This window comes from Microcaecilia unicolor, chromosome 1 (genome assembly GCF_901765095.1).
Source record: "Microcaecilia unicolor chromosome 1, aMicUni1.1, whole genome shotgun sequence".
NCBI classification, from domain to species: Eukaryota; Metazoa; Chordata; class Amphibia; order Gymnophiona; family Siphonopidae; genus Microcaecilia; species Microcaecilia unicolor.
In genome coordinates this window covers 427,249,578-427,264,203 of record NC_044031.1, presented here as the reverse complement: position 1 = coordinate 427,264,203, position 14,626 = coordinate 427,249,578, and the positions used below count along the sequence as shown (strand labels likewise).

The following is a 14,626-nucleotide window of genomic DNA, read 5'->3' as shown; positions in this document are numbered from 1 at the left end:
TAGAGCTCTTCAGCTTGGAGAAAAAAGGGCTCGGAGAACATATGATAGAGGTCTAGAATTCTGAGTGGAGTGGAATGGATATAAATATGAATTATTTTTTCTAAGTACAAAGGCTAAGGGAGATACCATTAAGTTACATAGAGGCGTATTTTCAAAGCATTTAGCCTTACAAAGTTTCATAGTAACCGATGGAGCTTTGTAAGTCTAAGTGCTTTGAAAATGAGCCCCATAGTGCATTTAAAATAAGTATAGAAAATATTTTAAACCTCAGTGCGTAGATAAGCACTGGAACTTGTTACCAGATGATGTGATAAAAACAATTTAATGTAGCTGTGTTTAATAGTTTGGAGAAATTCCTGGAGGTAAATTACATAAATTAAGATAAGCAGTGGCTTTCCCCAGGTCTATGTAGCTAAAGTAGCAGAGAATCTTACTACTTTTTGGAATACTGTCAGGTGCTTGTGACTTGGATTTACCATGGTTAGAAATGGGATACTGGGTTATTAGATGGACCTTTGGGTCCGACTCAGTCTGACAACTCTTTATGTTCTTACCTGAAGTAAGTAATACAGTTGGTGGTTCTTTCATATCTTGGGTAATCTCAAGAACAGGAAGTAATCAAGACAATTTTAGGAAGGTTATAGCTGTTGCAGAATACAGTTGCAAAAGTCATTTGCAGGGATAAAAGGTGGGAAAGAACACTAGTACTACTACTTATCATTTCTATAGCGCTACCGGACGTACACAGCGCTTCACACTTGAACATGGAGAGACAGTCCCTGCTCGATAGAGCTTACAATCTAATTATGACAGGGCAAGTAAAGGATAAGGGTTAGGACAGACAGGACATATCAGGGATATGGCCAGTTGAAGGGTTAGGTTTAGGAGTTAAAAGCAGCATCGAAGAGATGGGTTTTTAGCTTAGATTTGAAGATGGCCAGAGATGAGGCTTGGCGTACCGGCTCAGGAAGTTTATTCCAGGCATACGGTGCAGCAAGATAGAAGGAACAGAGTCTGGAGTTAGCGGTGGAGGAGAAGGGTGCAGATAAGAGAGATTTGCCTAGTGAGCGGAGTTCCCGGGGAGAGTGGAGAGGTACTGAGGAGCTGCAGAGTGAATGCATTTGTAAGTCAGTAAGAGGAGTTTGAACTGAATGCGGAAACAGATAGGGAGCCAATGAAGTGACTTGAGGAGAGGGCTAATATGAGTATAACGATACTGGCGGAATATTAGTCGTGCAGCAGAATTTTGAACAGATTGAAGAGGAGAGAGATGGCTCAGTGGGAGACCTGTGAGAAGCAAGTTGCAGTAGTCTAAACGGGAGGTGATGGATGAGTGTGGATGAGGGTTCTGGTTGCATACTCAGAGAGGAAAGGGCAAATTTTGGTGATGTTATAGAGGAAGAAACGACAGGTTTTAGCAGTCTGTTGAATATGTGAAGCGAAGGAGAGGGAGGAGTCTAAGATGACCCCAAGGTTACATGCTGATGAGACGGGAAGGATGAGCGTATTATCCACAGAAACAGAAAAAGGGGGGAGAGGAGAGGTTGGTTTAGGTGGAAAGATAAGAAGCTCAGTCTTGGTCATGTTTAGCTTCAGATGGCGGTGAAACATCCAGGCAGCAATGTCAGACAGGCATGCTGAAACTTTGGCCTGGATGCCTGCTGAGATTTCTGGTGTAGAGAGGTAGATCTGGGAGTCGTCGACGTAAAGATGATACTGAAAACCGTGGGATGAGATCAGAGTACCAAGCGAAGAAGTATAGATGGAGAAGAGTAGAGGTCCCAGGACAGATCCCTGAGGTACACCAACTGACAGCGGGATAGAAGAGGAGGAGGATCCACCAGAGTATACACTAAAAGTACGTTTGGAGAGATAAGAAGAAAACCAAGAAAGAACAGAGTCTTGAAAACCAAGCAAGGATAGCGTATCGAGGAGTAAGCTGTGATCGACTGTGTCAAAGGCAGCAGATAGATCAAGAAGGATGAGGATAGAATAAAGCCCTTTGGATCTGGCCTGGAGCAGGTCATTGGAGACTTTAGTAAGCGCTGTTTCGGTTGAATGACGGGGGCGAAAGCCAGATTGAAGTGGATCAAGAATTGCTTTAGATGATAGGAAGTCGAGGCAATGATGGTGAACAAGCACGTTCAAGAATCTTGGATAGGAAAGGGAGGAGGGAGATAGGGCGATAGTTGGAGGGACAGGTAGGGTCCAATGAGGGTTTGTTTAGGAGTGGTGTTACTACGGCATGTTTGAAGGCATCAGGAACAATCGCAGTGGAAAGTGAAAGATTGAGGATATGACAGATGAAAGGGATGACAGTGGGTGAGATAGTGTTGAGTAGATGAGTGGGAATAGGGTCAGAGGAGCAGGTGGTTAGTTTTGAGGAGGAGGGAAGGAGTGTAGTTTCGTCTTCAGTGATTTCAGTAACTTTGGTTACTCTTGGATTTGAGAATAAATTTAGGCTTTTTACTTCTATATCCAGTATCTTGCATGGGCTTGTCCCAAAATATCTCTTTAAATTTCTGACCCAGCACTGCCCAGCAAGAGCTCTCTGGTCTTGGTCTGATCTTCAGTTGGTTATTTAATCTGTGAAGGAGCTGAGGCTGATTTTCCACAAGAGAGAATGGTTAGTGGCAGAGCACCGTTGGTTTGGAATCGACTTCCATCAGAACATCAGGATTTATCGAGCCCCCTAATTTAAAAACTTGACACCAGGTCACCATGGTGCCTAAAAATTGAACCCTGGCACCTGGAATTTTGTACCCCTGAACTAGCTCTTGCCACAGCCGAAGAAAGACCACTGTTATACCTCTACACACACTGCTGTTGCTAGGTTTAAGCCTTGTGGTGCAGGAAGGAACTCCAGTGCAAGTCTCATGCACACAGGTGCATATATTGCATTTATAAATATAGGCACAACATATGCACAAAGTTATTCTAAAGCTAGAGTAACTTTGAGATGTATATATGAGTAGAAAACAGTGCATACATGTAATATTTTTCTCACACCATACCAAGTATTAGATCTACAGAATTACATAAATATATGATACAAAGACAGTAAGACTTGCACTGGAGTTCCTTCCTGCATTGCACAACTTAATCTAATAAGGACCTCACACGCAGAGGTCAGTGTTTGTTTCTGCAGCAGCAGGAATAGGAAGGAAAAGCTTTAGAGTGGATTATGCTGTTTGGCTAAGGAAATGCTTCCCAGCTGGTGGGTGGAAAAGGGTGAATAGTGGTTGGACAGTTTGGGGGGGGTGCTTCAGAGATGAAGGGGGCTGAGGGATAGCTGGCTCGTAAGGTGATAGGAGGTAGTGACTGCTTGAGAGAGAGACTAGGTACAATATAAAGTATGGCATGGTATACTACTTGCAATGTCAACACAATACGTAATAGATCATTTTAATTGACAGTGAAGGGTAATTGTAATGGTTATTGTCTTTGTATCATGTATTTATGTAACTCTGTAGATCTAATATTGGATATGGTGTGAGAAAAATATTAAATGTATGCACTGTTTTCTACTAACATGCACAAAGTTACTCTAGCTTTATGCTGTGCCTATATTTATAAATGCAATATAGTAACATAGTAACATAGTAGATGACGGCAGATAAAGACCTGCATGGTCCATCCAGTCTGCCCATGACAAACTCATATGTGTATACCTTACCTTGAATTTGTACCTGTCCTTTTCAGGGCACAGACCATATAAGTCTGCCCAGCAGTATTTCCCGCCTCCCAACCACCAGTCCCGCCTCCCATCACCGGCTCTGGTACAGACCGTATAAGTCTGCCCTCCCCTATCCTCGCCTCCCAACCACCACCCCCTCTTCCCCCCAACTGCTCCGCCACCCAATTTCAGCTAAGTTTGTGCACATATGTGCACATATGTGCTTTTCATAAAACAGCTTATATGTCTGCTTTTCCTGTGTCTCTTTATGTGTCAGTCCATGGACAGTACATTAGAAAAAGTTAGTTAGTGTTCCATGAGTGATATTGTCTAGTGGCGTTCTTTAAGGTAGATTGCCCTGTGCACATGAGTGAAGGAAAGTCTAATTGTGTTTGTTTTTATTTCACAGTTTGGAAGAGACTGCTCTCTGTCACCTGAGCCATGGCAGTGGACTGCTCCGCTCCACGGTGAAATTACTGTCTGCTAAGTGGCTGTGAGGCAGGAAGGAAGATGGTGGGAGAAGATTTGGAGTGGCTGCTGCTGCTGCTGCACCAGCTGGTGGTCTGGGGGGCAGCTGGTGCTATGGTCTTTGGAGGAGTGGTGCCATATATCCCTCAGTACAGAGATATTAAAAGGACACAGAATGCAGAGGGCTTTTCCTCTTATGTCTGTTTAATGTTGCTGGTAGCAAACATTTTAAGAATACTTTTCTGGTAAGTGTAATCAGTATGCTTATGTTTTCTGTGGAAAAGAGCGGGTTTATATGAGTGGGAACCCTGTTCAAAAACAGTGATAAGGAAAAGTGGAAAGGACCTCAGATAAGTGACATACAGCAATATTGCTGAACAGGTTGTGCTCTACATGAGCGTCACTAGCAATCAATCACTGGTCACTTTCTCACCATCCTCCTATGTGCTCAAATTTTGTAACAAACAAATCAAATAAAGCACAATTAGTTAAACAAACTGAGTGAACAAGAACCCACTCAACCCAAACCAAAATTCCAAATACTTGCAGACTACCTTCCAGACTACTAATTGTGCTTTATGTTGTAGGCAAGATTGTCCAGTTGTCAAAGTATGGTCATGCTGAGGGTCCCCCCGTTTGCCCCTGAAGAAGCCCTGTGGTGGTGAAACGGGTCCATTGGGCAGGGAAGCCCGATGGCGACCGCTTTGCAGCTAAGTGATGTTTAACATTATGGGCAATGCAGCTTTTGATATTTAATATTTGATATTTAACATTTGATTTGTTTGTTACAAAATTTGAGCACATAGGAGGATGGTGAGAAGGTGACCAGTGATTGATTGATAGTGACGCTTATGTAGAGCACAACTTGTTCAGCGTTATTGCTGTATGTCACTTATCTGAGGTCCTTTCCACTTTTCCTTATCACTGTTTTTGAACAGGGTTCCCACTCATATAAACCCGCTCTTTTCTTGTTTGATATTTTGGATTTTTTGAGCGGTAGTTCCCCTACTGAGTATTGTTACCTATGTTTTCTGTGGGACATAGACCAAGCTGTTTTTTTCCATGTGCACAAAAACATCATTGCTATACATTTTGGAAGAAAGCTTTTCTATTTTTAATCTTTTACATATTTGTTTTATAGTCTTGTCTATATATATATTGATTTGTTTCATTTATTTTTTGAAAGTTTGTGGGCCAGACTTTGATTAGTCCACCTTAAATTAGAATTACATGCCAGTTTATGCTACACTGGAAATTTAGAGGGAATTGAAAATTACAGTAACTAAATCATAGGCATTCTGGTACATGGAGTCAATGAGAAAAATCTTGTCTTCCATAAAGGTCTCTCAGAGATTCTATTTGTCTCTGCCAGACAAGTAAGTTTGTCCCTCCTGCCTGCAGATGGAGAGAGAGATCAAAACTATACTGAGTGATCTCAATATACATTTTGACGATACTGTTGATGCAGTTGGACAGGACTGCATTGCCTTGCTCTATAAAGTGGGCCTCTCACAGCTCATTTCTTTTCTGATTCATAATGCAGGTCACACTCTTGACACTTTGGTACTTCCTATCACTCACTCTTCTGCCATTTGCAACTTATTTTCCCTGTCTCTCCCCTGGTCAAATCACTTTTCTATTACCTATAAGTACTAAGTACTTTGCCTCATTGAATGTCTCCTCTACACCTGCCACTACTAACACATTACAGGAATCTTAAACTATCACTGTAGCCCATTTTCTTGAATACAGTGACAGTTTTTAGTCTGTCTTTTCCACTATATCCCTTGAGGAACAAATAATCTGTGTCTGTGGTACCCTGGATAAGGGTCATTCTACATCTAGGAGATCACAGCCCTGGTGTCATTCAGGCCTTGTTTTAAGATGACAAGTTAGGAGAACTGAATACATCTGGCATGCTCACACTTTTTCTCACTTATTCTCTCTCTTTTGGTAACAATCTCACTTCTGCAGATACAAAATACCTTTGTACCCTTCTTGCGTGCGACTTGAATCCTTATTTGTACAGCATTCTTAGAAAACTTACTGTGCCAGCCATCCTCTCTACTCCACCCCTCACCCCTAGTTCTTTAACAAGGTCAAAGATCTGCAGGAAAGTTTTCCTCCATTGACCACCCTTCTACCACTCCTCCCTTGCCCTAGGAACTCTGTCCACCCCATCTCATGCTGTCAAGGTTGTTTCCTCCCTAAATTCCTCATTCCCCCACACAGGTCCTATTCCAACCTGCATTTTGAAGCATTATGTCCCATTCCTTTATTATCTACTCTTTGGTGACCACCAGCTTGGTGTGTTTCTAGATACTTGGAAACAGGCTGCTGTTCACCCTCTCTACAAGGACCCTAAGGGTAGTTTCCACTCACTTCTGTCTATCTCCAAGCTTCCATTTATTCATAGGTGGTCAAGAGACTTGTAGTCAACCAATTAACTTTTAGACCAAACTAACATATTTATCCAAGACAAATGGGTTTCTGCTGTCTCAACAAAACACTCTCTTCTGGGTCTCATCAACTCCATTTAGCTTATCCTGAGTAGTGGCGTGGACACTGTTCTTAATTCTCTGGATATTTCAGCTTTTTTTCGACCTAGTGAATTACTTTCTTCTTCTCTAGCACTTGGGCAGAATTTAGCATTTGTGGCACAGCTCTCATGGTTTCAGTCATATTTGTATTAACAGATCTTTTTTTGTTTATTGCTCCTCTCTCTTTGGACCCTAGACCACTTTTCTTGGGAGTCCATCAGGGTTCTGTTGTTGTCCCTATCCTAATTTAATGCTTTCCTTTCCCCAATTGCTTTACTGATTCAGTCACTTGAACTTTCTTTTTTCATTTATGAGTATGATATACAGATTCTTACACTTCTGGACAACCACAGCCATCAATCCGTGACTACACTTTACTCTAAATTGGGAACTAATCACATGAAACTGTAGAAGGAACAGACAGGCCGATCAATTTCCCTGAACAGAGCTGTAAAATTAGCACCAAAACATTATGGGGAAAATAACACCCCTATGGTCAACACTAATAGTATGCAAATTTATGTGTGATATTAGCGTTGATCATTGGGGTACTTCTGCAGGAGGATTGTACCTGGGCACACGCCCAAGGCAGAATCCTCCGGCAGAAGTTTGACAGGTCCACGCATTCAAATAAATGAAAGGGGGGGGGGGGGGGAAATAAAGAAAGCCCTGACCCGTCAAACATAGCCCAACAGAAGGACATGGAAGGACCTTATCTGGTAGTAAAGCCCAGCCCAATGCATCCCAGGGCACCACCATTTTGAGGCGGTGTTCACAGGAGGAGAGAGGAAGGGCTACTCCATCCTCCTGTTTCAAGGTATGGGGGGGTTGGGGGGCACTGTAAGCATTTATAGGTGAATAACTCTTCTGGGCAAAGCTACCCAATGAGTAATTCCCAGGTTCCGTTTACAACAGTCTGGCTAAAACAACTTCCTAGCTCTCTGTCCAGGGGTGGTTATTATAAAGGAACCTGGCTGTTCTGGGCCTACACCAGAACTTTTCTTCTGTTAGAGAGAACTGGAATAAAGCAAAGTCACTGCTGAAATATATTAATTTATTATATAGGTTTGAAAATATAAATAATACCCCCTACACTACTGCTTAGCTGTACAAATGTAGCTCCCTTATGCTGATAAGCAACTATAGAATGTATTGTCTAACTAAAACACTGATATCACTGGTTACTAGGTTATTACACAATCCTGATTAGCAATACTGACTAGGTCATGAAGTAATACAGTTAGCAGCACATCTTCCTGATCACAGTTCTGACTAACCCGCCTTTGCTGAGGCAAGAACCTACTAGCTAATCCCCGACTATTAGGAAATAAACCTCTGTAATCTTCACCTAGCTGACCCTGGGTGGTCGCTCAGATGAAGTGGACACCGGTTTTCCTTTCAGACTCCAGCTGTCTTCCACAGCGAGTCCCCGTCTTAGGAAACAGCACAGGCTCCTTGCAGCATGCAGGATTACAGTCACTCTGGCCGGTACAGCTGAACCAACAGGTACTTTCTTCAGATGGTCAGTTCACAAGGTTGTGGACCACTTCAGGTCTCGCTGGTCGGCTTGCCATCTACCCTTCTTCCAGTAGAACCAGACAAATTCTCCCTTTCTTCCTTTTCTCTTGTCTGTCCTTTTTTTTTTTCTTACTTTCTTTTTCTGGTCCGCTCTCTAGCCCCTGATTCCCAGGTGACCAGACAGCAACCAGTCAGGATCTTGTCCAGCTCCTTCCCTGAGCAAGAAAAACCTTTTTGATCTTCCAGTTGTTACATTGTGGTATGCATTCCTGTCTCTCATCAGTCTCGCTGGCACCATGGCCTTACCCCCTGTTGCTCATCAGGGAGGTGCAAGGGTCAGGTAGCCCACTGCATATCTTTGAGTTTTTCCAGACCTGCCAGTTATTTACCACAAGCAGAGCTCTGCCACAAACAGAAAGTTGAATCTGCTTGATCACTGAAGTGCAGGGTCTTAGTTCACAGACTCCATCTTGACATAGTTGTATACACAGGCTGAGACCAGCAGAGTGAGGCTCACAGGGAAATAGCCCTACAGCACTACACCACCAGGCCAGCCTCTGGCGGCGGGAGTGTATAGGGGGGTCCCACTGGACCACCAGGTTTTATTTTATTGTTAGGGGAGGGTTCACTGGACCTCCAGGCCACTGTGTTTGGGGGGTGGGGCTGCAAGCATGCCAATGCAAACTGAACAAGGTCTCCCTGTTCCTCCCCAATGCCTTGGCAAACCCAGCGCCAGTTCCAAGCTGGCATAGGGTTTGCTGCAGGAACAGTGCCCTTTGGCGCTCTACTCTCTGAGCATTGGGGAGGAATATTAATTCCCTTGTTTAGCATGCATTTGCATGCTACTTGTGATCAGAGCCAGAGAGCTTGTTGTTACACTCGCCGGTGCTAGTTTGGCGCTAATGGCCTCTAGTGTTGCGTTTGCCTTTGCTCATCGGTCCGTGAGTCAGCTAGTGTAGCATGGAAAGAAAGGAAGTGGCTCATCAGTGGCTGTACTTCAGAGCTTCTGCTTGGGTAATGGCAGATGATGTCCCTTTGGGCATCTCCTTTTATGAGAACAGAGCTGCAGGCCTACTTTGCTTGAACCATTAGTAAGCCCTCCTGCTTGGTAATCGCAGGGCATGCTCAGGCATCCCATGGCGCATGCACTTTCCATGTGCTAAAAATTATTATTTTTAGTTCTGGGGATGGTTCGGGGGCACAGAGTAGGCGTGTTCACTAATCGGGTAGTGCATCTACTTCGCCATTAGCAAACCAATTAGTGTGTGGTTGTCACGGGAGTCTTTACCGCCTAGAAAATAGATGTTGGTAAGGGCTTATGCGCTAATGGTCATGCGTTAGTGGGGAAATTAACATGTGGCCGTTAATAGAAAAATGGGGCCATTTTACCGCCGCATTAAAAGTGACTTCAGCATGTGGGAAAGACCCACGCTGAGCATAGGGCAGGCCACTTTTTAGTAAAATACCCCCTATGCAAGAACACAAGTGTTTTGAGAAGCAAGAGTTCATTATCAGCTATTTTTGAGAGGTCAGAACCTAAAAGACAAATGGGTTTTCTCAGCTCTAGTTTAAATATGGGACTTTGAATCTTTAGTCATTTTAAATGCTGCAAGTGCTCCATTTCTCCTCAGTGAACATAAAGGCCCCTATTTGCTAGTACATAGTATATGATAATGGTGTTGTCACATGATTGCCACAAACACCGTTTTATGCAGTTGACTTTGCAGCAGACAGCACATGCACCACCTGCTATCAAAGCAGTGCACTGTACATTCAGGTACTGTAGGTATTCTGTCCCTGGAGGGTTCACAGTCTAAGTTGTACCTGAGGCAATGGAGGCTTAAGTGATATCTCCAAGATCACAAGAAGCTGTAGTGGGGTTGGAACTGGGCTTCCCTGGTTCTCGGCCCACTGCTGTAACCATTAAGCTACTTTTCCGTTAAGTGTTAGTAAATATGTGCCAAAGAGTATTAAGCAGCTCTTTGCCAAAGGAACCTATCTTCTTAGGCAGGTCTCTGCTCATCAGTCATCAAGGGAAGAAGGGAGTAGCCTAATGGTTAGTGCACTGGCCTGAGAACCAGGAGAACTGGGTTCGATTTCCCACTGCAGCTCCTTGTAACTCTGGGCAAGATACTTAACCTTCCATTGCCCCAGGCGCATAAGTACCAATATATAAACTGCTTTAACTGTAACCTCAGAAAGGCGGTATATCAAATTCCATCCCATGTCCCTTTCTGTCATTTAGGTGGTTTGGTGTCCATATTAGAGAATGACATGGGGACAAAGTTTGTCCCTATCCTCGCAAACTCACTCCATCCCCAGTCTGTCCCTGCCCCTGCATGTTTTGTAGTTTTATATATTATGCAAGGCTTTTGGTAGACCTATAACCAATATAACAAAATAAAAACATTAAGCTTGTATATTTTTACACTTTAATCAAAATAGTATTATGATTTTAATCCGTGGATGAATAATAAGTCCATCAACAATCTCAGGATTTAGTCTGGTTCTCCTTTCTTCCACAGCCCTTCCCACTACAGAAAATGCTCTTTCAGAAGAAGTGCTGGTAGTAGGAATGCACAAGATCCCCATGCAAGTTATGCTGGTTTTGGTCCAGCACTTTTGTTTATTTTTCCAAAATGACATAACATCGTCAGCATTACTTGAACATATAAAACTGCCCAATTCCAGACATGTCAAGTCACATGCATTTAGTGTGTGACACACTCCTTTGCACCCCTTCTCATGCTCACATATATTTCTGCCCTCCTCACATGTATTCTGGCACTTGGCCAATGTTTTCTCTGGGCTGCGCAGCCACATCACATTTTTTTAAATGTTATTTTTATTAAATTTTGAAAATAAATACATTACAAATGAAATATACCATCATTACCACAATGAAAGGAAAATAGCTTCTGTAATGTGGTATACTGAATAAGTTAACCCTAATGCAGACAAAGGAGAAAATTACAAGATTCAATAGGGTAATATGGTATCTTATCCTAACTCCCTCTTTACCCATCTTCTGAAAGAAAAAAATAAAGGAAAACTAAATTCAATTATTTATTCATAAGGAAGGCTTCTAGCTGAGAAGGATCATTAAAAACATAATTAACCTGCAGGTAGGAAATTAGGAAACAGCAAAAAGAAAGTAGCCCCAATGGCTAACACTTTAGATTTTAATTGAAGAAATTGTCTACTTCTAAGCTGGGTGACTCTGAAAACATCAGGAAAAAGCATACCATTTTTTAATTTGCCGCACAGCAGTTCTCCACTGCTATGTGGTATGGACACTGGGACTTTCCTCACCTCCCTTCCGTTGCTACTCCATGCTGCTGCTGTTTCTCTAGATGAGAAGCAGTGGCAACAAAAGAAGCTACACTTACTGCGTGGCTGGCTTCATAGGCATAAGTGCTGGTCCCACCCCCTTGGACATCACTTCCTGTTGCAGGGCAGAGCCGTCTGGCCCTATGGTGAGTGTAGCTTCTTTTGCTGCCGCTGCTGCTCATCTAGAAAAGCAACAGCTACTACAGCAGTGGTAGTGGTGTTAGGGAGAGAGGAACAGGGGATTGATGCAGAATGGAAGGGGGAGAAGGAGGATAGACACTGGATGGAAATGAGAGAGGGCACAGATGTAGGATTGAAGGGGGGCAGATGCTGGATGGAAGGAGGGCGAGTATGCCTTGTAGCGCTATAGAAGTGATAAGTAGTAGTAGTAATACAGGCGCTGGATGGAAATGAGGGGGAGAGGAGATCACTAAAGACTTATCTGTTCGAAAAGGCATATCCTAAGGACCCAACTTAATTACCTGAATCCAGTAACTGAATGAAACCCAAATTTGTTATGAACTTAATGAACTTTATATAACTTCCCTCTCTGTGTTTCCCTAAAGTGTATGTACATATCTATTTCAAATCAAAGTAGGGTATACACAAAAAGTTGCACATATGAGTTATCTTGTTGGGCAGACTGGATGGACCGTGCAGGTCTTTTTCTGCCGTCATCTACTATGTTACTATATATCTATTTCATTTAAAATAACATCACTCTATATTTGTTTCTTCACTGGAGGAGGCTTTCGCCCCACGGCGCTATGTAAGCCACATTGAGCCTGCAAATAGGTGGGAAAATGTGGGGTACAAATGTAGCAAATAACTATTTTTTCTCCTCCTTCCCAAAAGATTTTTTAAAAAGTCATGAATACAAATACATACCGGACATAATAATTAATAAAAATATATGCAAATATAAACAGACAAAAGGTTAGAGTGAAGTGGAACAAAGAGAATGAAAACCGGGGGAATGGAAAAGTAAAGGAGAGAAATGGAGTGTGGGGAATCTCATTAAGCTTTTATCTTTTTATTTAGTAAACTACCATGGAAATGGATTAACATTGGGCCCTTTTTACTAAGCTGTGCTAGTGATTCCCGGTGCGGCAAATGTGACGAAGCCCATAGGAAATGAATGGACTTTATCATGTTTGTTGTGTGGGAATTACTAGCACGGCTTAGTAAAAGGAGCCCTTTGATTTTTATTTAATACTTGAAATATAAGTGATACAAAAAAGAAAATATATCTGTTGGTGTGTTTTTGATTTTTGAATATAGAAATAAAGTACAATTTTATCTCTTGTATACCCCTGATGCAGGCAACTAGCCAAATGTTTTAGGGCTTTTAACATCTTTTTAAGATGTGTGGGAATTCTTTAGAGAGAGCTGTACGTGGATTCGTAAAGGAATTTTGTTTTACTTGTATGTATGGTATCTCTTTAGATTTGTTCAGTTTTTAAATTTATCTCATTGTTTTTTGAATTCTAACATGTTAATACTTCCGTTTTCTCTTATTTTTTCTTATCTCATATTTTCTCTTTCGTTGCTGTTGCTCATTGTTACTAGGTTTGGAAGGCATTTTGAGTCTCCGCTCCTGTGGCAAAGCATGATTATGATTGTGACGATGTTGCTGATGTTGAAACTCTGCACTGAAGTCCGGGTGCTGAATGAAGTCAACACAAAACGCTGTTCCTTCTCAGGTTGGTGAGCATGGCAGAGGTGCTGTACCTCATGAGAAATCACCGGCTTCCTCTTACCCTCCTCCTCAGTTCAGATAAAGGGCTGTCTGTGTCAGTCACACAGCCTCTGTCAGTACAGAGAAACTCACTGTGATGAGCTCCCTGCAAAGCGCTGAGGTATGAATGAGGGTAGGGATTAGCGAAAGCTTTCAAACTGTTTAAAACTGTTTTCAAACAGGCAGTTCATCATGCTGTGCAAGGGATCAGCAGTATTTTTCCGCTGATGTACAGGCAGAAGCCAGCAGAGCTGAGGAGTCAGTACACCAGACCTTCAAAACCATTTTTCTACTGTCCGACTCCCCAACTTCTACTATGAGCCCTGTTTACTAAGGTGCGTTATTGTTTTTAGTGCGCCTACACTTAGCTCATGCACTAAGAATGTAGGCACCTATAGGGATAATGTAGGCATGTACGTGGTTAACGCGTGTTAAAAACGTTAATGCGCCTATAATGCTGCTTAGTAAACAGGTCCCTGTGTAGTAAATCTAAGAGAAATTTGTTTAGTTACAGAAACGGGATATTTCTTCATGTACAAAATTAGGACTAATAAATATTATTTTTTGTGGTCTATTTGAAGTGTGAACAAAGAACCTGAACAAAAAAATGTATAATATCATAAACTTAACATATATTATAATGTGGTTTTATTTTGAAGCTGGAGTTGGTCCACTTTTTAATGACTCTGCCACCACCCAAAATTGCTTCCAACCCCCATAAAGAGTGAACTACCTTTTCTCAAGCTCAGTCTGCAGTGTAGATAGATTCAAGGGACATTTATTTGTTTCTGCAGGGGAGTATTAAGCATTTGAGCTGGGTGGTGCAATATGTACCACTTGATTGGTGAGAGGTATTGTTCTGCCTCCTGCTTTCTGCTGTAGACAAGATTCTTCTGGGTGTAGCTGGACAGAGAGATGAGGTAACATTAAATCCTCGGTGGGCAACATCATTCCTCAAGGGCTGCAACGCAGTCGGGTTTTCAGGAATTTCCCCAATGAATATGCATGAGATCTATTTATGTGCAGTGGAGGCAGTGCATGTAGATAGACCTCACGCATATTCATTGGGTAAATCTTGAAAACCTAACTGGGTTGTGGCCCTCAAGGACTGAGGCTGCTCACCCTTGTATTAAATGGTTAGACTGTTTTATTATAAAACCAACAAACTCAAGTGCCTAAAAACGTTCATTAAGAAATTTGTTGCTGGGAGGTAGAATATTTTACATATAGTGGAGTGCCGCAGAGATCTGTACTGGGACTGGTGCTATTTAACTTATTTATAAATGATTTGGAAATCGAAATGACAAGTGAAGTGATTAAAATTTGCATACTGTGAATAATTGCAGGAAGACCTTA

General features: G+C 42.3%; 1 protein-coding gene across 4 annotated transcripts in view; it reads left to right on the top strand.

The window, feature by feature from the left end:
* The window catches only part of SLC66A2 (solute carrier family 66 member 2), a 115,998-nt gene that overhangs the window by 2,555 nt on the left and 98,817 nt on the right, over positions 1–14,626 (top strand). For all 4 annotated transcript variants that reach the window (XM_030211965.1, XM_030211958.1, XM_030211971.1 and 1 more), the window contains exons 2-3: positions 4,086–4,389; positions 13,102–13,235. In XM_030211965.1, coding sequence (XP_030067825.1) covers positions 4,187–4,389; positions 13,102–13,235 — 337 coding nt within the window. In that variant the 5' untranslated portion in view covers positions 4,086–4,186. The remainder of the gene's footprint in view (positions 1–4,085; positions 4,390–13,101; positions 13,236–14,626) is intronic.